The sequence below is a fragment of the Myotis yumanensis genome, unplaced genomic scaffold (assembly GCF_028538775.1).
Source record: "Myotis yumanensis isolate MYYU_CA2020_CCGP unplaced genomic scaffold, mMyoYum1.0.hap1 SCAF_5, whole genome shotgun sequence".
NCBI lineage: Eukaryota > Metazoa > Chordata > Mammalia > Chiroptera > Vespertilionidae > Myotis > Myotis yumanensis.
The window spans coordinates 53,011,052-53,036,133 of record NW_027223756.1 but is presented as its reverse complement, the minus strand read 5'-3'; the positions used below and the strand labels follow the sequence as shown (position 1 = coordinate 53,036,133).

Sequence of the window (25,082 nt, the reverse complement as noted above, 5' to 3'; positions counted from 1 at the left end):
CACGTCAGGCGCGTTGACGTTCGCGTAGCGTGCGCTGCCCACCAGCGTCCGTAGTTGGTTGGCTGTGCGTCCAGCTCTGCGGAGCCCTTCAGACAGGTGGGCGGGGCTTCCGCCTGGCGGGGCTGTGCGCGCTCACCCGCGGCAGAAGCTAACTCTTTTCCAGGTGCTCGCTCTCTCGTTAGGCACATGCACGCGTAGCCATCGAGGCAGCTCCGTCCCGTTTACCAAAGCATCTTCCCTTTGGTTACACCAGCTCTGGCTTAGGGAGGTGACTCTGTCATGTCGAACTCGCGGCCCAGGCCCCGCCGCGGCGCCGGGAGTGGCGCCCGGGCAGCCGGGCGGGACGAGCTGGTGTCTCGGTCCTTGCAGAGTGCCGAGCACTGCATGCGCGCCCAGGACTTCGGCACCGCTTACGCCCACTACCTCCTCGTGCTCAGCCTGGCGCCGGAGCTGAAAGACGACGTGAAGGTGAGGAGAGCCCTTCTTTCTCCCACTTGCTGGCAGGTCCTCTGTTCTCCGAAGAGTAAATACGTACAGACATAAATAAATTGGGAGAAGGGGGCTAAGTTGGTTGCTGTTACTATTTACTGTTCAGCCTGGACTTCTTTTGTTCACACCCACAGCTAGCGCATCAGAAAATCCTGACCGCTCCACCTTCAAAATAGATCCAGAATCTTACCACTTGTCACCACTTGCTCCTTTGCTACCCTGGTGGAAGCCTCAGTCATCTGCAGACTTGGAATAATAGGCTTGCAACTAGGCTCTGTCCTGCGGTTTACCCCTATGAAGCCAGCGACAGGCGTGAGCTTTTCAAAACAGAAGTCAGATGACATCACTTTTCTAATTCAAAATTTCCTTTTCGCTCAGATTCCCAAGGCTCTATTGCAAATGAGGCCTCTAGTGATCACCTCCCATTTCCTATGTTGAATTCTTGCATGTCTCTGCCTCCGTGCCTACTGTATACAGAAGGAATGTTATGGGTTTCTGTGGTTGGATACATTTTGGAATTAGCCTAAAGTATTCATTTGATGATGCATTCTTTTAGATTCGGTTATCCGATTATTTGTGGCAGTTGTTCTATTGAAATGCGGTACATTTTTCCAAGTTATTTAAGAACTTATATTTGCAGAAGGGATTTAATTTTGCTTCAGTTTTCAGCCTCAAACTACTTTCCTTTATTTCACTCAGGGTTTCTCAACTTCAGTACCACCAACTAAAGTGGGTGGGATAATTCTTTGTTGTGGAGGCCTGTCCAGTGTACTGCAGCATGTTTAACAACAACCCTGACCTCCATCCAATAGATAATCAGTTTGTAGTTCTCATAAATTTAGTGTGAATTTTAGGACCAGCTGGCTTAAAGGAGGGGAAGGTGATATGTTTAGATACAGTTTGCTTTTCTAGGTAGCAGTGGAATAATGGGTCATTTCGAGTGCATTTCCTCTATTCTTTGTTCCTTAGTTTCCTCTTGTAAAACTGGGACAATATCTTTTTACTAGATATTTAATGTGTATGAAAAGTACATCTAAAATTCATATTTCAATGCCTGGCATTCAGTAACTAGCTCTGTTTTCTGCAGAACAAAATTGTATTTCTTTGGGCTTTTGCAAAATACCAGTCTCTTTAGTCTTTTTTCCTCTTACTCCCCATACCCACACTTCAGCCACATCAACCTTAACCTATTGATTCCCTAATCCATTTCATATCATCTGTGCTTTTTTTCCCATCACACCCTATCCCAGCCGTGGGCAAACTACGGCCTGCGGTCCGGATCCGGCCCGTTTGAAATGAATAAAACTAAAAAAAAAAAAAAGACCGTACCCTTTTATGTAATGATGTTTACTTTGAATTTATATTAGTTCACACAAACACTCCATCCATGCTTTTGTTCCGGCCCTCCGGTCCAGTTTAAGAACCCATTGTGGCCCTCGAGTCAAAAAGTTTGCCCACCCCTGCCCTAGACTCTTCTTCCTTATATTCTTGGCTCTCTAGTAAACTTCATCAGAATTCAGTTTCAGGTTTTAACTTTTCTGTATAAAATATGTGAAGATGATGTAAAATGTGTTCATGTTAAAGCTGGCATGACTCAAGCCTTCTCTCTTTCCACTGTGTTGCAGTGTGGAGACTGGAGGGAAATGTAATCGGAGGGAGGGTGACAGTCCAGCAAGTGGTTAAAGGGCCAGATTATGTTGTAACACTGGGATTGGAGAGGAGGTGACAGGTGTAAAGACATTGAGAGAGAACAGGCTGGGTTTGAAACTAATTGTATTGGAGTTAAGGTAGCATTATAAGGTGACTAAATGGTTTTTGGTCAGGTAGTACCTTAACCTTCTATCCTGTGTGAGAGGAATATGATGGATTCGTGTAGAACAGTTTGAATTTTTTTCAAAATTGTATGTTAAAATGCTCTCTACAAGGCCTCTGTGAGGATTCGAACAGGATTTCTGTTGTTCATGCTATTCTTTGCACACTGATTGTCCAGGAAATATTTGAGTTGAACTGAATTTGAGGTGACGAAGGGTGCAATCCCTGGTCGAGATGACTGGTAGGAAGTTATGAAGCTGAGGTTCGGAAGAGCCTCAGGATTGGAGATGGCAGATGTAGCATCTGTCAACACACAGGTGATAGTTAATGCACTGGGGATGGATGAGAAAAGAGAAGAAGGCCAAAGACAAACTCCCAAAACACAGAAGCCCACAAAAAAGAGGTAGGTGGAGAATGTGAAATTGCAGCTAAGAGTGGAGAGAATTTAGAGGTCAAACTAATTTATTACCATGAAAGTGGTAAAATTTATTCATTTATGTATTTGTTTAGCAAGCAGTGCCTTTTAAAGATAAATAAAATTTAAGGTGATAGTTCAGTTATAGTTAAGTTTTACTCTCTGGGGAATCTTCAATATGTGTTGTATTGTCGTTCCTCATTTTTATTATTGACTAATTTGCTATTTTTTCTTCTGTAAAGGAAACTTTCCAGTATACACTCTTCAGGTGGGCTGAAGAGCTTGATGCCCTCAGTAGAACACAAGACTTACTTGGTTGCTATGAGCAAGCCCTGGAACTGCTTCCTGATGATGAAGTGATTTGCAATAGTATGGGGGAGCATCTCTTCAGGTGTGTAGTGATTTCAGATTACTTGTTAAGAATTATTCTGTATCGCCTGGATCAGGGATAAATTGTAAAGTAATTTGAACAGGGAAAGTTTAATATAAAGAATTATTAACTGTAACAGGATAGAGTAGAGAGGGATTAGCTAATAAGCTATAAAGAGAACTCAGAAGAATATAGGAATAGCAGACATAATATGTAATAACAGAGCAGTTTTAATACAATTATCACATAATGTATAATAGCCACTGTCCCTAAGGCTGAGGTGAGTATCAGGGGAGCGTCCCCCCACTAGGCTGAGATCCAGACCTTGCGAAGCGGATGTAACGTGGTTCCCAGATGGCAGAGAAGTCCTGTGGTGCTTTGCCGGGCAACTTGTCAATCTGTTCTCTGGAACTTGCCAAAATTTGCCATTAGGATTTCTGTCTACTCTCCTTAGAAACTTTATAATTAGGACTGATAAAAATACCAGAAATTTTTGTTTTGGATTTGTTTTAATAAATCTGGTTTCACTTCTTGGCTCTGCTCATCTGATCACATTAAGTTTTATTTTTCTATGAAAAATTCTATATAAGAAATACCTGTGTCAGACTTTATTAGTCAGTAATGTAACTATAGTCTTAGTTGAAATGGCTGGTGGAGTGAAATGAGTACTCTTTTAAGAGACAAATACTTGATAGTTTCTAGTTGTAGAGTATGATAGTAACTAGGGAAATAAGACAGATTGTCAACTGTGGCTTGTTTGTTTACACTGACAGCTAACCTGATTCTGATACACAGACTCCATCTCTACAAATTAGCAGCCAACTCTCCATTTAAATGAAATTTAGTTTAAAAAGATTTTTGAGTAACTCTTCAAATTAGTTAGAAATCTACATTTTAAGTTCAAAGTTTTCTGTAGTTCTTTAGTTTATGCAAGTAGAATTACTTTATAGGACTCAATTATATTTCCAGATTACACACATATAATGATCATAACATAATAGGACTTAAGTTTTAGAATAAACTCAATTTAACAGACAATTTGAGTGCTACACTTTTGGCAGATTTTAACTGTTGGTGAACTATTTTTGAAGTGAAAAACAACAACTTGGTGTTAATTTGCTTCGGGGGAGATGTAAAACTATGCAACATTTCGAATTTTAGACAATGGCAGTTCAGAATTTGTGATAATGTGAATGTGGCTTTTGATGTATAGTTTATCTTTGTTCTTTAGGACAGGGGTTCTTAGCTTTTGTTTCATTCTATTTTTCTTATCAAAACAGTGTATAACTTATTCCCCACCAAAGGAATCACTTTTCCAGGAGAAAAAGATTTCCAAAGTAAATGATAGCTTCCTTTCCTGATATTTGTGGGATAAAATTGGTGTCTGGAGTGTCTCCTTGTGTTAGCCAGTCAGATTTAAGATACATTAAATTGCTAGTCAGCGAAATAATGTTTTTTTCTAGTTAAAAGAAAAAAGGCATTTTTATAGTTTGTTGGTGTTATTGGGACACATGAGTGTTTCCGTAAAAGATGTACTTTGAGTGGATCATCTATTTTTTAGATTAGCATTGCAGTTTAAGAAAACTGAATTATACATTAAGGGTCAAGCCTAAAGGAAATGTAAACCCAGGAAATGATTAGATGCAGGCTTGGCATTGATTTAACAGATAGTTCAAATTTTGAAATTTTAAAATATCCATTGCTAAGTTGGTCTCTTGACAAATAATGGTTACTTATGATGTATTTTGCATTGTACTGTATGCTTTGGCAGTTGCAGAATAAGAATAAGACAGCTCTGTCTTCACGATACTTAAAGATAACATGAGTGACTTCATTTAACGTAGGGCGATTGCCTTTTGTTAGAGTGCAGTTTCCTGTTTGGAGTTCCCTTTTCTTGCTTAAATCATACAATGAATAGTCTGATTCTGTTTTGTTTTGTTTTTTAATATATTTTTATTAATTTCAGAGAGGAAGGAAGAGGGAGAGAGAGAGAGAGAAACATCAATGATGAGAGAGAATCATTGATTGGCTGCCTCCTACATGCTCCCCACTGGGGATCGAGCCCGCAACCTGGGCATGTGCCCTTGACCGGAATCGAACCTGGGACCTTTTAGTCTGCAGGTCGACACTCTATCCACTGAGCCAAACGGGCTAGGGCTGATTCCGTTTCTTTCAAGTTGATAGAATGCTTCAAGGTGCTTGTGAAGAAATTTGAGTGTAAAAGGGTTCTACTAGCTCAGTTCTCTTCAATATGTGTACCACACACTGGTACTGATCCACAAATTACCAATCAATGACAGATAAATACAAAAATTGAGAGTAAGCCTTTAGGAATTTAAATCCAAGTATTTAATCAGGGAACTTGCTTGTTGAAAAGAGTTTGGACTAGTTTGAGTGCTGCTGAAATACTAATCCTGGGCAGTACAACTATCCTATATAATGAAAGCCTAATATGCTAAGTGTCTGGTCATCCAGTCAGCCGTTCAGTCAAAGAGTAATATGCTAATGATATAGTAAGGCCGCTCAACTGCTCACTATGACGTGTACTGACAACCAGGGGGCAGACAGCCAACTGGTCAACCAGTCGCTATGACATGCACTGACCACCAGGGGGAAGACGTTCTGACCGGTAGGTGAGCTTGCTGCTGGGGTCTGGCCGGACTGAGTGAGACAGGCCAGACACGCCCCGGAGCCCTCCCTCGTTCCTCCCCGGTCCCGATCGTGCACTGGTGGGATCCCTCGGCCTGGCCTTCGCCCTCTCGAAATCTGGGACCCCTTGGGAGATGTCGGAGAGCCGGTTTCGGCCCGATCCCACAGGCCAGGCTAAGGGACTCCACTGGTGCACAAATTTGTGCCCCAGGCCTCTAGTTGGTTTATAAAGGATTAGGTACTTCAAAAGGGGCAAAACTGTCTATCTTCATTAGATAGATAGTTTAAGAAACTGTAATAGTTCTGGATGGTTTGATAGTTTTTTCCCTTTGTCTTCTATTTTTTATTTTATCACATTGAATTCAGTTGTAATTTTTTGGGTGACTCGCCTCTGATTTTTTCCAAAGCATTTAGCTTAGTGTTCTTAGAAACAGTGGCTCTTTTTATTGCAGTCATACTTATTTCTGTAATCTTTAAGTAAAATATGTAATGATGGTAAAAAGTACAACCGGTATAAACTGGTCTGGCAGCAAATTCAACTAACTCTTGATGACCATTCAACTCAGTTGCTGTGAGAAACGGTATGTAGGCAGCCCAGAGAGGAGCCTTATTAGCCATAGGTTTTAGTACCTTTTTACAGTGAGAATGGCTTTTAGAAAGCACTGGTGTTCTATTAGATTGGTTAAATGAAGGATGACTTTGAGCGCTTCTACTATACATAGTACAATAGTAATTTATAGTAAAGCACTTGTTAGGGTCCTGGAATGCATAAATATAATAGGGGTTCAGAAAAGGATTGATGAAGGATTGCAATTCTCACTGAAGACTTCCCAAAGGAGATGACACTTGGGTTGAGTAGGATTTGATGTGCTGGTGAGGGGATTCTCAGGCCAGATGAGTGACATGGATGAAGGCACTGTAATTGATAGCCTATAGTTACATTTTTTGTCTGTCATTTTTTACTCTAGAATGGGCTTCAGAGATGAAGCAGCTGGATATTTTCATAAAGCAGTGAAGCTAAACCCTGATTTCAGTGATGCAAAGGAGAACTTTTATCGTGTTGCAAATTGGTTGGTGGAACGTTGGCACTTTATCATGCTTAATGACACCAAAAGGAATACGATTTATAATGCAGCAATCCAAAAGGCAGTTTGTTTGGGATCCAAAAGTGTTTTGGATATTGGAGCAGGAACTGGAATACTAAGGTTTGTTGTACTTGTGTTTTAATTACATATGCATGTATACTAATGTAAATTAAAGATTTTACCAAATATGAAATATTTACCTGTGGAATTTAAAAATAGAGTTTAATTTATTTCTCATAATCTTGTTATGACTATCCATACAACTATTATATTTTTCACTGTAACTTTTGCTATATCAAGAACTGGTCTTAACTACTAAGAAAAATTGGGGGTTATTATTGGAATTTTGAATAATGAATTTCAGTAGTATTTTTATATTAATACTCTGGTTGAATCTAGTTAAGTCCATTAGCATTCTTCATGCCTGTTTTGTCTTCTTAATCTGCTGGACATCATGATTTATTGTATGATTTGTTTCTTGACAAGAATATTCATTTTTTAATGTGGAATGAATAATGGTTGTGTTAAAGAATAAAAAGAAAGCCCATGTTTAAGTATCACAATTCCACTAATACTTGGAAAGAGACAGTGGATTATTTTTGTTTGATGGAGCTCTTTTCCCCTTGTAGTATGTTTGCTAAAAGAGCTGGAGCGCACTCGGTGTATGCCTGTGAGCTATCCCAGACCATGTATGAACTTGCCTGTGATGTAGTGGCAGCGAACAAGATGGAAGCAGGAATCAAACTCTTACATATGAAGTCGCTTGACATAGAAGTTCCAAAACACATTCCCGAACGGTATTATAATGTGAACTAATTTCAGTATTTATAATCCATTATTTTTTAAAACGTAAGATATTTGCATTTTGGTTTCTAGTCCAAACAAAAATGCTAAAACCCTTACACTATAAAGTTATGGATATAGGATAGTTTAGCATAAGATGGGTTTTCATAGTAAGGTCATATTCTTTTTGCTGTTCTTATTGTTAATCCTCACCTGAGGATATTTTTTCCATTGCTTTTCAGAGAGTGGAACGGAAGGAGGGCGGGGGAGAGAGAGAAAGAAACATCGATGTGAGAGAGACGTATCAATTGGTTGCCTCCTGCACACCTTGACCTGGGGTGGGGAGCCAATAGGTACATGCCCTTAACTGGGAATCGAACCTGTGACCCTTTATTGTGCCATCTAATGCTCTACCCACTGAGAAACACAGGGCAGGGCCATAAGGTCATATATATATATATTTTATTGATTTCAGAGAGGAAGGGAGAGGGAGGATAGATAGAAACATCAATGAGAAGAGAATAATTGATTGGCTGCCTCCTGCACAGGGAGATCGAGCCTGCAACCCGGACATGTGTCCTTGACCGGACTCGAACCTGGGACCCTTCAGCCTGCAGACTGATGCTCCATCCACTGAGCCAATCAGCTAGGGCAGGTCATATTCTTGATAATAAATATTTAAAGATCTTGAGAAAAATTTGTGGTAAGGGACTTAAAAAATGAACTTGACCTATAGCAAGTTACTGTACCTTTGTTAATTTTAGTGTTCTAGTTGTAAAAATGGATTAATACCTCCTATGTAGTCAATACTTTAAAAATTCTACTCTAAAATAATATATGAGTTGATCAACCTTGGTGGACTTACTACATTTTGTGCAAGCGGTGGCTCAGGCGCAGGCTGCGAGTGTGAGCAGGGCTGGCGCTGGCAGCAGGTATGAGCGCTGTGCAGGACCATGGCACATGGGAGCAAAGAATTTTCAGTAACCACCAGAGACTCACCCCGATAACAGCAACCAGTGCCCCGCCTTGGTCTGGCGCCCCCGCTCACCTGCTCCACTATCCAGTCATGGTCAATGCCTGCTATGTTCTGCACATGCCCCCTGGTGGTCCGTGCATGTCATAGCTACCGATTGTTCCACTGTTCTATTTGCATGTTAGCCTTTTATTATATAGGATTCTTATCATTTGGACTATGATTTTAAAACATCTTCTTTCATATATGTATAATAATGTTTATATTTACATAGTACTTACAAAGAAGTACTATTAGATTGTTGAAGCAGATAATTATACCCATTTTATAGAAAGTGTCCTGAATTGTCTTAGTCTGCTCAGGCCACTGTAACAAAATACTGCAGACTATATGGCTTAAACAACAAACATTTATTTTCTCATAGTTCTGGAGGCCAGAAGTCCATGATCAAAGGGTGCTAGTGAGAGTCCTTTTTCTAGCTTGCAGATGGCTGATGGCTGCTTTCCTGCTGTGTTCCCAAATGGCCTTTTTCTGTGCATGTGAGGAGAGGGAAAGATCATTGACATCTCTTTCACTTTTATAAGGATACCAGTTCTATCCACCTTTATGATCTCATTTAACCTTAATTCCCTCCTAAAGACTTTCTTTCCAAATACAGTCACATTGTGGGTTAGGACTTACATGAATTTTGGTGGTACACAATTCAGTCCATAGCATGAATCAGAGTTATTTACATTTTACTTCCCTGGCTGGTGTGGCTTAGTTGGTTGTAGCATCGTTTTGTACACCAAAAGGTAGTGGGTTCGATTCCGTCAGGGCACATACCCAGGTTTAGGATTGCATCCCCTGTTGCGGCATGTGTTGGAGGCAACCAGTCCATGTTTCTCTCTCTCTCCTTTCCTCTCTCTCTCTCTAAATAATAATAATAATAATAATAATAATAATAATACATTTTTCTCACAGATGGTGTTGTAGAAGGATCCAATACAGATTCTATTATTAATTTATTTTGACCTTGAACAAATCTAGAGATTTATGATGTTGGACTAAATGTTTGCAATACCTTCTACTTTGTAAATGTATGTAATTATAAGTACTGAAAATTTGTGTATATATAAAATATTGTGTCTAGGCATTGTGGGGGATACTAAATTTGTTCTTTTTCTTCAAGGCACCTATAATCTAGATAGGAAGATAAGGAATAGTCAGGAAACTTTTTTTTTTTTTTACCTTCTAATTACACTGAATGATACAATAAATTCTAAAGAAGTTTAGAGAAGGGAGAAAAAAATTATTTTGGCGTGTCTTTGGATGAAAATTTCTAGAAAGAAAAAATGAATGGAGATCAGAGCTCTGTGGATTAGACTTTGGTGAATACTCACAGGTAGTGGGTAAAAAGCAAGAGAAGTAACAGGAGAGGCACAATCAACATGTAAGCGGTAAACATGGATGATGAAGGTAGAGAAGGATTTTGAGAGTCAGGGCTTCTCACCTGCATTGAATATTATTTGTAGATCAAGGAAAATGAAAACTGAGAAAGATTATTTATTTGGATAAGTAGGGGAGTCCTTGATGCAGAGTATTTTTATATAGTGTTGTGCATAGAAGTCCAATTAGTCAGCATTAAGGAGAGGGACTGGTAACGTTAATGGGTATGAGCCGCTCTTAAGGATTTTCAGTGGTTCTCAACCTTCTGGCCCTTTAAATACAGTTCCTCATGTTGTGACCCAACCATAAAATTATTTTCGTTGCGACTTCATAACTGTAATGTTGCTACTGTTATGAATCGTAATGTAAATATCTGATACGCAGGATGGTCTTAGGCGACCCCTGTGAAAGGGTCGTTCGACTGCCAAAGGGGTCACGACCCACAGGTTGAAAACCGCTGATTTAGGCAATGAAAATAGTCTGAGGGGGCAGCAGAGTCAACTGCAGGTTGTGCCACCCTCCCCCACCCCCAAGAAGTTAGTGGAATACAGAGGAACCTGAGGAACATTAGAGTCAAGTTTTTCAAGTTTCAAGAATAAATATTAAAAATGAAAAGTGTTAGGAAATTTTACTTGTGGACTGTTTCTATAATATACTCTTCCTTTTTTCTCTCAGCTTTGACATCTTTATATAAAAGCATGATATTTTACTTACATATGTTTTTAAAAAATCATTCTGTAGAGTGTCCCTAGTTGTAACAGAAACTGTCGATGCAGGTTTATTTGGAGAAGGAATTGTGGAGAGTTTGATTCATGCATGGGAGCATTTACTTTTGCAGCCAAAGGTAAGCAGCATGAAATTAGGTAAATTTGATATAGAATTCATCATTTTAACAGATATTTATTGAGCCCCTATCACAAAGAAATCTATAAAAAATACACCCCACAAACACTTACTAACGTAATGCAGTGTATACTTGTGTGCCCAAACGGGGTATACAGGCAAAAAGGAATTCATAGGAATTGAGATTGTATTGTGAAGGGACTGACTGACTATTGAATTCTTGAGTGAGATTGAGAAAGGAAGAACTTTCAGTCTCATAGCCCTCACTGCTTGAAATTTTGGCAAATTATCGAGAGTTTAGAAATAACTGTCTTGGTATGGTTTTAAGGTACTAGTTTGACCCACGCGACTAATTAACTCTTGTAATTACCGAATTATATTTTGCATTAAAATCCTTTACAGTGGCCTACAAATTGTAGATTTGGTTTATATAATACATATTATGAACGAAATGATTTTAACATGTAATAAGAATTCACTACTTACAGAAAGTGGTTTGGATTTAAAATAACTAATTAAAGGTTGAAAAGAAGAGCAGTTTGTTTTTCAAGTAGGTAATGGTGATTTTGGCTTCTCAAGTCAATATCCAATAGTTTTTTGCCATATGCATACTCATAACCTTATAATTCCCCCTCCCTCCTTCCCTTCCTGTTTGTATTGTTAATAAAAATGTATATATAATATATATAAGTACATACGTAGAGCAATGAAAATAAAATAAACTTTGAAGAAAAAAAACATAACCTGCTTATTCTTACCTATTGTTCTTTAGTTTTCTATTAATTTTTAGATGTTGTCATTATATATTTTTGCATAAATATAACTGAATCTGATGTTTATTGTTATATTTTTAGACCAAAGGTGAAAATGGTAACTGTGAAAAGTATGGGAAAGTTATACCAGCAAGTGCTCTTATATTTGGCATGGCAGTAGAATGTGCAGAGATAAGAAGACATCATAGGTAAGTGATTATAGAAATAGCAATTACTTAAAAAATTATGATTTAAAGGATTGACTGTACTTTAAAGGTTAATGAATATTTATTTGAAAGAGAATTTGTAGTTTTCTGACCTTTAAATTCGTGATGTTTATTCAGATCTTAATTTTCTTTTTGAATTTTTTTGAAACTTAGGATTCTAGGATTAAAACCAGCTTCAATTTCCTAGTGGAAAATTAATTTTGATACAACTTATATCCTTTTTCTATGTGATAGATTCACATAGGAAAATATTAAGTTCACTGATTTTAGATGAAAGTAAAGTAAAAATTTCCAACATGAAAATAATTTACTTTATTTCTCTCATTCATTCTTAATAACTTTATTAATAGTAAATGTTTTGTGATTGAGGTGAATGAAATTTAAGGATCTTTCTACCCATGAGATGCTAAGATTTACTTATCAACTATGATATAAAGGTTTTTTTAGTTAAAGTAGTTTCTTGTTTACATGTTCTTGAGCATCGTGAATGCTTTATTTTGCTAAAATGTTGATCTGTATTTTCTGAGGACTTTTTAAGGAGGCCCCCCCCTTCCAATTACTTATTAGTAGTAAATGTAACATACAAATATTTTAGGAAATACTGATGGGTAAAAGAATAATCATCCTGCCCTTGGCCCATGTGACTCAGTTGGTTGGGTGTCATCCTGTGCACCTAAAGGTTGCCAGTTCAATTTCTGGTCAGGGCACATGCCTGGGTTGGGGCTCAATCCCTGGAGAGGGTGTGCAGGAAGCAGCCAATTGATGTTTCTCACAGTGATGTTTCTCTCTCTTCCTTCCTCTCCATTCCCCTTGCTCTAAAAATCAGTTGGAAAAAAATCCTAAAGAAAAAAATCATCCAGATAACTGCTGTCCATCTTTATTATATATTCTTCCTTATACTTTTCTATGCATATTACAGGTGATATGTAAAAAATATGTAGTGATTGGTAGGGCACAGTGCACTGACCACATAGATAGTGGCCTTAATCAGAACATTGGCTGAATTAGAGTATACTGGTTGAATGTTAGCTCTGTGTAAGTAAATGTGTGTGTGTGTGTGTGTAAATTATATTTTGTTTTCAAAGTATCAGTAAATATATTTGCTTTTTCTTTGTGTATTGTCCATTTGGTTATGCTCTTTTGTGAAGTGTCTAAGTCTTTTGTCAATTTCAGTTTTTCTTTTATTAATTTGTAGGAATTTAAAAATATATTTTGGATAGGAGCCCTTCGTTGAATAGATGTATTACAAGTTTTTCCTACTTAATGGCTTGACTATTTCCTATCTTACTGGGTACCTTTTTTTTTTAATCGTCACCCGAGGATATTTTTTTCATTGATATTTTAGAGGGAATGGACAGGGAGGGGAGGGGAGAGAGAGAGAGAAATATTGATGTGAGAGAGACACATCTATTGGTTGCCTCCTGCATGCATCCCCTGACAGTGGTCAGGGATCGAACCTGCAACAAGGTATGTGCTCTTGACCTGGAATTGAACCCATGACCCTTCAGTCCAGAGGCCAACACTCTAACCACTGAGAAGCTAGGGTTGGGTATCATTTGATGGGCAGAAGTTTTTAATTGTAATGTAGACCTATTATCTGTTTTCCTTTATAGTTAGTGATTATGTTTAGGAAAACTTTGTCTCTGAAGTTTTATTTTATTTTTATGTTTATTTTTGATGGATCCAATACTAGATGATGCTACTTGATTCTAAAAAAGAACCTCATCTTTTTTTCCCCTCTCTTATCTCCTCTTTCACCAGGGTGGGCATTAAGGACATTGCTGGGATCTGTTTGCCAACAAATGTGAAATTTCAGAGTCCAACTTACTCTTCTGTAGATACCGAAGAAACAGTTGAACCTTATACAACTGAAAAGATGAGCCGAATTCCTGGTGGATATTTGGCTTTGACAGAGTGCTTTGAAATTATGACAGTAGATTTCAACAATATTCAGGTAAAAAAAAAGTTCAATTACTGTTTTTGAGCATTAAACTTTATCTGTTGTTTAAAACAATTAATACATAGGACAGTCTTATTTTAGTTTGCATGGGATTCCATTTAAAGAAAATGATTAAACGGTAACCAGAATTCCCTCCTGAAATTATTCACTTTAAAAAAATGAGAAAAGAAATCCCTAACATTTGTTGGGAATGTCTAATGTGCCAGGTGTTTTCACATGTGTTCTTAGGTCACTCAGGCAAGAATCTTGTAATATGGTTGTACTTACCTGTGTGCTATACAGATGAAGGAACTGTTGCTTACATTAACGTTCCCCAAATTACGCAGCATGTGAATGTAGGGGCAGGAGTTCTATCCTAGATGTTTCTGATTTTTCTTAGTGTTTTGCTGCCATTTCAAATTAACAGTTGACTCCTCCAAATGAATAGTAATCCACATCTCTGGATTGTATGATTTTTAGGGTGACTAGCCATCTCGGTTTGCCCAGGACTAAGAGGTCCCTGAGATGTGGGACTTTTACTTTTCAAACTGGGATAGTCTTGTGTAAACCAGGACAAGTTGATCACTCCAGTGTCTCTATGTGTGTTGCTGAGTGGTGGAAGGAAGTGAATATACAGAGAAAGTGTCCAAAGGAATCGAGAAGAGTAACAAAATCCTTCTCTGAAGCTCTTTAATTAAGGTTAAATGTTCAAGTATATACATTTCTTTAGATGAAACCTGTCTGGGGACAGAAGACTTTGTGAGGGTCATTTTAGCCTAAGGTTTTTATAATTTAATAAAAGCTTTCTCCTATTGTTACCAGCTTTTTCTTGAGGTGATCTAGAGCTAAATGAACATTTTGGGATTGCTTACTAAGGCTGAGCTTCAAGAACATTTTTTTCCTGATATCACATAGAGAACAAGGTGATTACAGCTGCTAAGTACCCTGAAGCTATCTTTTCTTAGTTCAAGCTTTTCTTATTTTAATTTTTCTTTGACGCAATAAAAAATACATCTTATTAAGTCTTTAATTTTGAAAGTAATATCTGCCTGTTTAATTCAAATAATACAGAAGAATAGAAAGGAAAAAGAAAAAGTGTCTTTAAAAAAAAAAAATCTTAAGTCCTTCTTTCCCCAGGTTACTGGTTTCAAATGCATCTTTTCAGACTTGCTTTTCTGTTCTACACACACACACACACACACACACACACACACACACACACATACTCTCTCTCTCTCTCTCTCTCTCTCTCACACACACTTTTTAAAAAACAAAACAATCTCTATTGCTTGCCACTCACACTGCCTTCATTCAGCAATAAGGGAGGGGCAAAAGGAGGTTTGTAGTTCTTTGTATGGAAAGTAATAATAATAGGTAATAATATCAGAATGAACTCAGTGTTTCACGTACTCACACCTGTAAACCTACTTTGCCCCGCCCTATTTAGCATGGACTTCTTTCTATGTCAGTAATATGTATCTGCTTCCCTGTTTTTAATAGCTGCATGTATTCCACTGTGATACATCAGAGCTTCCCATCAGTGTGCCCTAAGTGGTTTCAGGAGTGCCAAGATATCAAGTCCCCAGGGCCTATGGCCGGACTGAGTACTTGCAGAAATGGAAAGTGATACGATATTGGGATATGCAAATACTAAGTGTATAAAATCCTTTTATATTTTTGTAGGAATTAAAAAGTCTTGCAACTAGAAAACCTGATAAAATTGGTGTTCCTGTTATTAAAGAAGGCATCCTAGATGCCATTGTGGTTTGGTTTGTACTCCAGCTCGATGATGAACATAGTTTGTGCACAAGTCCTAGTGAGGAATCATGTTGGGAGCAAGCTGTCTACCCTGTACATGACCTTGCAGGTATTACCTTGTCTAATTTTTTTTTCTGTTCGTTTTCTTACACTTGTTGTTTTAATCCTCTAAGCATTTGAGGCATTGTCAAAAAAATCACTTTGAAGTTTCTAGTCAAGGGGGACTGATGATAGCTCTGAGAATTTTCTTTTTCTATTTTAAAAGTAGCTTTAAATAATATATATGTAGGTTGATAAGAGAAACTAAAACACAACTCTCCTGCATACTATTCAAAACTATCTGTCATTGCCCTACCGGGTTTAGCTCAATGGATAGAGCATCAGTCTGCGGACTGAAGGATCCCTGTTTGATTCCGGTCATGGGCACATGCCCGGGTTGCTCAATCCCCAGTAGGGGGTGTGCAGGAGGTAGCCTGTCAATGATTCTTTCTCATGATTGATATTTCTCTCTCTCTCCTTCACTCTTCCTCTCTGAAATCAATAAAATATGTATTTTTAAAAAATCTATCATTAAATCATTTCTCCAGCAGTAGATAAGAGCAATCTAGCCCATTTTTAATAAAACAGAAAAGTATTGCTTTTTAAAAAAATATATTTTTATTGATTTTTTACAGAGAGGAAGGGAGAGGGATAGAGAGTCAGAAACATCGATGAGAGAGAAACATCGATCAGCTGCCTCCTGCACACCTCCTACTGGGGATGTGCCCGCAACCAAGGTACATGCCTTTGACCGGAATCAAACCTGGGACCCTTCGGTCCGTAGGCCGACGCTCTGTCCACAGAGCCAAACTGGTCAGGGCAAAAAGTATTACTTTTAATGCAGGAGTTCTTACCGCTTACAGAACCTGATGGCATCTGTGGAGCCCCATGTCCTAGAAAGGGACACACTCATATAAAGTACACAAATTTGCAGTTTTAGAGAGTTCATGAATCCGTGGACTTCTCTAAGGAAATTCTATATTAAAGATATTTTTTGTATAGAAAATTTTTGGACCAGCAATTTGATGGGTTTCAGTATATTTCACAGCAATTGTAGTGCATAGAAACATTTTACTTTTTAAAGTGGCTACTTGTTTCTCCTAATCAAGGATCTGATTTGGCACAGTCATTAAGTCATGAAGTCAGTGCAGGGTTGTGGCTAGTATGGTGTTTTTAGACTCAGTTGTGTAGATTTGGATTCAGGTCTCAGCTCTGCTACGTTCTGACTCCCTGGCTGTCCTTGCTGGTTATTTTTCAGAGCTTCTGTTATGAGATGTGTAAAAATGGGATGCTGCTGCCTCCCTTGCAGGATTGTAGTAGGGATTAATAGAGATGATGGATGTAAAATGCTTACCATAGTGATTGGCACTTATAAGTGATATTTTCTATTGGTGTTTATTTATTTTAAGCCTCTTACAGTAACTTAGACAGATGGTCTTTTTGTTTTTAATCTTTTGTGGGAAAGGACATTTTAAATGTTTAAACACAAGAATAATAATTTGTATTTTCAACTGGCTTTAGTGCTGATAAGAGATTGCAATTGTACATTCACATTTTAAAGTTTTATTAAGTGTGAAAGCTAATGGAAAAGAGCATGACACAGTTTATTGTAGGACTTTTTCTTTCCTTATATTTTCAAATATGCCAGATAGTTGAGAGATATTACTGATATGGTTCCAGTGAATACTGCTTTTGTTCTTTTTTAAAAAATATATATTTTATTGATTTTTTACAGAGAGGAAGGGAGAGGGATAGAGAGTTAGAAACATCGATGAGAGAGAAACATCAATCAGCTGCCTCCTGCACACTCCCTACTGGGTATGTGCCCGCAACCAAGGTACATGCCCTTGACTGGAATCGAACCTGGGACACTTGAGTTCGCAGGCTGATGCTCTATCCACTGAGCCAAACCGATTAGGGCTGCTTTTGTTCCTTTAGAAATTACTTTTAAAGAAAAGAATGATGGCCCTTTAAGCTAACATAAGGTTTCGTATTAATCCCTTAATTTCATCTCTCTTTGCTATTGTCAGCTTCATTGTCAAAGAAAATGGAGAGTTCCCTGTAGCCCTTCCCACCTCTAGTTTGGGGACACAAAGGATATCTAATGATTGTAGGGAAAGCACTAAATACTGATAGTTAAGGTCCAATAATGTAACTCTTGAATCTCTGTATTAGGCTGAGTTAATTGAATCTTTAACTTCAGTATTTCCCTTTGTAAAGCTGAAGAGATTTTCCTATTTCTTTTTTTTGTATGTGTTGTAGGAAATTAATAGATTGATTCACTTAAATCTAATAAATTAATATATATAATCCTCCCTGTAGTGATTTAAAAATGGGGAGGGTTGGTGGAATGGGAGGACAGATGTGTTTATGTGATCATAAGGCTAATAAACACTCGTATTCATCAATTATAATTATTTTCTTTCTTTCTTATGAAGACTACTGGATAAAGCCTGGGGACCATGTAATGATGGAAGTGTCTTGTCAGGATTGCTACTTAAGAATCCAGAGTATCAGTGTCTTCAGTTCGGAACATGAAATGGATGTTGGACAAAGTTCTACCAAGAATAAAGACTTGCTCTCTTTAGGAAATGAGGCTGACCTCTGTAGTGCCCTGGCTAACCTTCAGACCAGTAAACCAGATGCTGTGGAGCAGACATGTGTACTGGAATCCACAGAAATTGCTTTGCTTAATAACATTCCATATCATGAAGCCTTTAAAATGGCAATGAGGAAAGTGCTGTCTTCACTGACCCCAGAGAAGCTGTGCCAGGCCGTGGATGCCCACTGCCAGGACAGTGAGATGAGCTGTGGAAGTGGACAGAATGATTCTGAACAGAGTGCCTCGGAGCCTTTCTATGTGCTAGATGTGTCTGAAGGCTTCTCTGTTCTGCCTATAATCGCTGGCACACTGGGGCAGGTTAAACCTTACAGTTCTGTGGAGAAAGACCAGCATCGCATCACTCTGGACCTCATATCTGAAGCCAATCACTTTCCCAAGGAAACACTTGAGTTTTGGTTGAGACATGTGGAAGATGAATCTGCTGTGTTGCAAAGGCCCAAATCAGACAAGTTGTGGAGTATAATTATATTGGATGTCATTGAGCCATCTGGGCTCATACAGCAGGAAATAATGGAAAAAGCTGCAATATCCAGGTAAAACACAAAATATAACTGTTGGGGTTTTTTTGAACTTAAAATTCATGTGAATTCTTTTAGTTCTTTAATGGTATAACTACAAATGATTCATGATTTTGTATCTTCCTAAAGCATTGCTTTTCAGGACCTGTGATTTCATACCTTTCTCTTTGTGTGCATGTAATTACTGATTTTTCCTTTCAAAGGATCCCCTCCACCATAGATGTGAAGAAGAGTGAACCTGCTTTGGGATTGGATTGCCTATATACTAGTATAATATGGGAAATAAGTAGAGATCTATAAAAATATTCAGGGTAACTAAGAAAAAATTAAATTTTAGCTTGCTAATTTCATAGAATGGTACCCTCTTGTGGCTATTTGGGGTTAAAATTTTATCGGGTTTAGTAAAGGCATAGATAGGAATTTGTTAAGTGCTGTATAATTTTTTTTTAAGCTGTATAATTTTGTTATGAGGTCTATAATTTTACCAATTGTGGAAATTCAGTTTTGCTGGAGGTAATTCCAGCAGGTCATAAAGGCAAGAAGTTCATCAAAGGTTGATGGAGCCAAAACCGGTTTGGCTCAGTGGATAGAGTGTCGGCCTGCGGACTGAAAGGTCGCGGGTTTGATTCCGGTCAAGGGCATGTACCTTGGTTGCGGGCATATCCCCAGTAGGAGATGTGCAGGAGGCAGCTGATCGATGTTTCTCTCTCATCAATGTTTCTAACTCTCTATCTCTCTCCCTTCCTCTCTGTAAAAAATAAATAAAATATATTAAAAAAAAAAAAAAAAAAAGGTTGATGGAACTTGAGGCTTCAGCAGGGTTGAATCATATTACCTGCTGCTGGAATAGCTGAAAGCATTTCCCCAAACCTGAAAATCTGCATATATTATTGCCTGCTGCCAGGCAGCTGAACGCAGTTCCCCCAATCTGATAATCTTACTATTTACCAAACTTTACCTTTGATACATATATCTGCTTTGCTATAGGGCAAAATCCTATCTAATAATAGACAAACATGGTAATTGATCGTACCATCGCTATGCCTCCCATTGGCTAATCAGCACAATATGCAAATTAACTGCCAACAAAGATGGCGGCTAATTTGCATACTGCAGGCAGGGCGGGACAGCGCCATCCTGCCTGCTCTGTTGCCATCCGGGCCTGCTATCTGCGACCCGGGGCGGCGGGTGTCCGTGTGCGGCCCGACCCGGGGCGGCTGGGCCGTGCAGCAGGTATTGGCCAGCTCGCCCAGCCACCATCCGGGCATCCTGTGTGCAACCTGCCTGGGGCGTCCTGTGTGCGACCCGACCCGGGGTGGCGCCCCAACCCCCGATCGGCCCTGCCGTGTGCACAACCCTTGGTGGCGCCCCAACCCCCGGATTGGTCCTGCCATGTGCGCAACCTGGGGAGGCGGGGCAGGTACCGAGGGATCGGGCTTGCCATCTGCCACCCGGGGAGTGGGCCTAAGCCAGCAGGTGGTTATCTCCCGAGGGGTCCCAGACTGTGATAGGGCACAAGTGGGGCTGAGGGACACCCCCTACCCTCCTCCCCTGCCAGTGCATAAATTTTTGTGCACCGGGCCTCTAGTGTGTTAATAAAAAGCTAGGAGTCCAGAGACTTGGGGAACTTAGTTACTAAAGCTAAGCCTTGCCTGGCTCCCCCAAAAAATGCCTTTCAAAGTTATATTTCAGCCGTAGCCGGTTTGGCTCAGTGGATAGAGCGTCGGTCTGCGGACTGAAGGGTCCCAGGTTCGATTCCGGTCAAGGGCATGTACCTTGGTTGCTATCTCTCTCCCTTTCTCTCTGTAAAATCAATAAAATATATTTTTAAAAAAATTTATATTTCATGTCTAGTTTATTAATTTACTCGCAGCCCCTTCTCCAGATTCCTGAACCTTTCTAGATGCTGAGAACGATCCTGGCACAGTTTCTACCTGACTACTTAAAATGCTAAATACTTAATAGGAAAGGAATAACAAATATGAGTAAAGCATTAGGGTCAGGGTAGAGTCCATTTTTAGGGTAATGTGTTGTAGGACTTACTACAATTTAAATGATCATGTGCTCATATTTACTGAGATTATCCTGATTTAGGAGCATGGCTTGTTTCCATTATTCTGGTGCCACTGCATTAAGGAATCATCTCTAACTTTCCTTGCTGATACTGTGCTCATCAGATTACGGGTATATGATTTGGCCTTTAGGGAGAGCTACTATGGAGCAGCCTGCTTGCCTATTGTAAACTTTTCCATCAGCCTTTTATCTAGAAAAGTCCATTAGACTACTTATAATTTGTAGCTCACTAATTCATCTTGATATAGTTGTTGGTATTGATAAAATGTGGGGCATCAAGATGTTTTTTTTTAAACACTTCTCTTTCTCTAGGTGCTTGCTACAATCGGGAGGCAAGATCTTTCCTCAGTATGTGCTGATGTTTGGGTTGCTCGTGGAATCACAGACACTGGTAGAAGAGAATGCTGTTCAAGGAACAGCACGAACTCTTGGATTAAATATAGCACCTTTTATTAACCAGTTCCAGGTAAGTGCCTAGAAGAGAAATTCAACCATGTGGCTGTTATCCACAGTCTACCTTCTCTCCTTCTCATCTTCTATAATCACTACTGGCCCAGTGCATGAAACTTGTGCACATTAAAAGGGAATTAATTAGAGGAAATATTTTAATAGTGCTATTTGCCCTTTCTCTATAATAGAAGTGTCAGAGATGAGAGAAAATTAGTAAAATGTATATGAAAATCTCCCTCCTGTCAGAGTCTGGGACGCGCCACGGGACCCAGAGTCAAGTCCTCACCCACCTGCATGCGCCTTGAAATGGTGTGAGACCCAGACCTGGCTGGGCCCACCCCGTCAAGCCCCGCAGGGCGAGGGGCGCGGCCTGGTGCTTGGGCGGGGGGGGCGCGGCCTCAGGTCCCCTGGCCCAGGCGCGAGGGTGCAACAACCATTTGCATATTAGCTCTTTATTATATAGGATTATGTTTAGCTGGATTAGGATCGTTATCAGTTTCCTAGAGCAAAAGAACTTACTATGGATAAAAATCAACCTAAGGAAGGAAGAATGCCTTCAAGGATGTCCAGGGAGAGGTTGATGTATCTGTGTCTCTAATATTTTATTCAGACAGGATTTCAGAGAGGAGGGGAACAGGAGAGAGAGAGATAGAAACATCAAAGATGAGAGTGAATCATTGATCGGCTGCCTTCTGCACGCCTCCTACTGGGGATTGAGCCTACAACCCTGGTATGTGCCCTGACCTGACCGGAAATCGAACCAGGACCTCCTGGTTCGTAGGTTGACAATCACAGAGCCACACCGGCCAGGCAGGAAGGCACTTTTTGTTTCCTTTTTATTTCAAATGAGGAGGGTAAAGTGATGGGACACTTTATAGCAGTTAGTTGTCAATTTTGACTCTGTAGTCATGTGCCCCATATGATGTTCAGTCACCTAAGGACCACATATCCAACAGTGGTCCCATAGGATTGTCGTGGAGCTCAAAAATTTCTGTTGCCTAGTGCCATCATAGCCATGGTAATGTCATAGAGCAACACATTATTCATGTGTTTGTGGTCATGCTGGTGTAAACAAACCTACTGCACTACCAGCCACATGAAAGCATTGCACAATTACAGTAGTGGGCTGTACCATCTAGGTTTGTGTAAGTGCACTCTGTGATATTTGCCTAATGATGAATTTCTCAGAACATATCCCCTGGTTAAGCAGTGCATGACTACTTTCAGAGCTACTGGTAATTGGAACCCAACTCCAGATCAATCTGATGTGTGGCCTGAATGGTCAGATTTCAAAGCCTCCCTAGGTGATTTTAATTTGTAGCCAAAGTGGAGAATCACTGCCTTAAAGAAATAAATTTTATTTTTAAACAAAATCCACTATTAAGTTGTTTGGTTGAATTTGACCTATTTTCTCAAATTCAATAGTTCATGTTATACTATTAGCTTATTCATCTTTCACATGTAAGATATCCTTGGTTTAAAAATTTTGAGCTGTTTGGCTTCAGTAAAAATTTAATGTTTCCATTGAAGCAGAGTATCCATAGATAATTGAATCCATGGTTTAAACAAATGGTTTAACCTGCCTAAACTGTAAAACTGGAATCATGAAATTCCTTATACCTTAAGATGATCTAAGAATTGAGCTAAATGAAAAAGGCATTGTATTGTACTGAGCCAAGTACAAAGTAATCAGTTGGCCATAAAAAGAATTGAACAAAAGTGAACAATTTGTACTTTGTTTAGGTACCTATTCGTGCATTTTTGGACCTGTCCTCACTGCCTTGTATACCTTTAAGCAAGCCAGTGGAACTCCTAAGACTGGATTTAATGACTCCATATTTGAACACCTCTAACAGAGAAGTAAAGGTAACTTAAAATAATTACTCTTGTCATACACAGAATAATTATCTTAAACTAGGTAACACTTTATGTACATAAAACTGTTTTAGCCACTTTCTTTGAAAATTTAAATGTTTATTTCTTTTCTGAACAATATCCAAAAATGGGCTTGAGTAAATATTAGAGTAAAATAGGTCACTAATTAAATGTATTTATGAAATTTGGATCTAAAATTTGACTAACAAGGCAAAGACTTATTCAAGTCTATTTGTTCTGATGAAATTCTCACGATTTCTTAATTTTCCTAGGTACACATTTGTAAATCTGGACAAGTGACCGCCATTCCATTTTGGTATCATATGCACCTTGATGATGAGATTAGGTTAGATACGTCCAGTGAAGTGTCCCACTGGAAACAAGCTGCAGTTGTTTTAGATAATCCCATCCAGGTGGAAATGGGGGAGGAACTCGTGCTCCATGTCCAGCACCACAAAAGCAACGTCAGCATCACAGTGAAGCACTGAAGAGCAGTTTTCTGGTGAAAACCTGTTTACATAGAGCAAATACACAACTTTTCTGGTCTGAATAGTGTGACTGTAATCATAAAGTGGGGGATGTAAAGACTTAATTGCTTGTATTGATCAAATTTTTAAAAAAATTGACCTTAATACATTTAATAAAATGTATTTAAAAGATACATTATGTAGTAGTATTATTACAAAAATATTTGCTACAGACTTCCTTTCTGAAAAAGACTGTCATTAGTTTTTACATTAGGAAACTTGGTCTTCATTGCTTAGTTTTACTCACTATAGATTAAATTTTACTAAACACTTTTACTTATGTGCTAAAGCTATAAAGGATTTTGAATCATCTTCATTGTCATGTTTTATTTATTTTTTTTATTGATTGCATAGAGGAAAGGAGAGGGAGAGAGATAGAAACAATCATGATGAGAATCATTGATTGGCTGCCTCCTGCACGCCCCCTACTGGTGATTGAGCCTGCAACCCGGGAATGTGCCCTTGGCCAGAATCGAACCTGGAACCCTTCAGTCTGCAGGCGGACACTCTGAGCCAAACCAGCCAAGGCTTCATTTTCATGTTTTAGAAAGTAAAGCAAAACTTTTAATATTTAGGTATCTTGGCTTTTTTCCTTAAGTCTTAACTTATAATTGGAAACATCAAAAAGTTGGCTTCCACTGAAGACTGAAGGCTATGGTTACTTATAAATTATAAGCTTGCTTCTTTTAAATACTGGGTGTACTTCTGAAATAACTTCTTAGATTTTGTGATTTGGGAATGCAAAAAGAATTTAAACTCTAAGCTAAATGTAATTAAGAGTAAAAGAGGAAAGAAAGGAAATCTTAAGGAGGCAGCATTTTTCCTGGTCTGCTTTGGCAAAGAAAAAATGAAAACGATAAATTCAAGAAAGAATTAAACCTAAAGCAGTATTTTTCAAAGTTTTGATTTGTATGCATAGTAAGAAATATATAATAATTGAACTAATTTTTAAAGACTTGAAATAGATTAATAAGATGATCATGTTGTGTATATACTATGTGCTATTTGTAACTAAGCCTCAAAGAAAATAAGATGTACCTTCTTTTCACATTGCCTATTCTCACTACCTCTAATAATATACTACCCGGCTTTACTTTCAATAGAAATGTTTAGTTTATAGTAGTGGACACAATAAAGGCTTTGTATGTAATTACTGTGAACCAGTATATATGTGAATATGTGTGTGTATAAGTATGTAAAGTCAGGGTTTTGACAAATACTCTTGCTACTTGCAACATACTACTATGGCACTTTCTATATTTCATTTTTGGTATAAAATGTTAAATACGACCCAGAAACTCCATCCTAAGTAATAAGATTCATAGGACCTCCATGTCTTCTGACTGTGTTTTATAGGTTTACATTAGCTGACACCTTCAATAACGCTGAGGAAAAGTAGACTCCTTTTCTACTACAAGTTTCTTCCTTATTCTTCCAGTCTTCAATCCAGTTTA

General features: G+C 38.7%; 1 protein-coding gene across 4 annotated transcripts; it reads left to right on the top strand.

The window, feature by feature from the left end:
• Positions 1 to 158: 158 nt before the first annotated feature.
• On the top strand, positions 159 to 25,042 carry PRMT9 (protein arginine methyltransferase 9). 4 transcript variants are annotated; one of them, XM_070415276.1, is made up of 12 exons: positions 159 to 468; positions 2,959 to 3,107; positions 6,704 to 6,940; positions 7,450 to 7,617; positions 10,746 to 10,848; positions 11,702 to 11,808; positions 13,588 to 13,780; positions 15,449 to 15,632; positions 18,001 to 18,718; positions 21,089 to 21,242; positions 22,970 to 23,092; positions 23,374 to 25,042. In XM_070415276.1, the coding sequence occupies exons 1-12, from the start codon at positions 280 to 282 to the stop codon at positions 23,587 to 23,589; spliced, it is 2,541 nt and encodes an 846-aa protein (XP_070271377.1). In that variant the 5' UTR covers positions 159 to 279; the 3' UTR covers positions 23,590 to 25,042. The 4 variants fall into 4 exon arrangements, with proteins under 4 accessions (XP_070271377.1, XP_070271378.1, XP_070271379.1 ...); XM_070415278.1 differs by lacking the exon at positions 159 to 468 and adding an exon at positions 1,317 to 2,704 and having other exon boundaries at positions 23,374 to 25,040; XM_070415277.1 differs by lacking the exon at positions 7,450 to 7,617.
• The last annotated feature ends 40 nt before the right edge of the window (positions 25,043 to 25,082 follow it).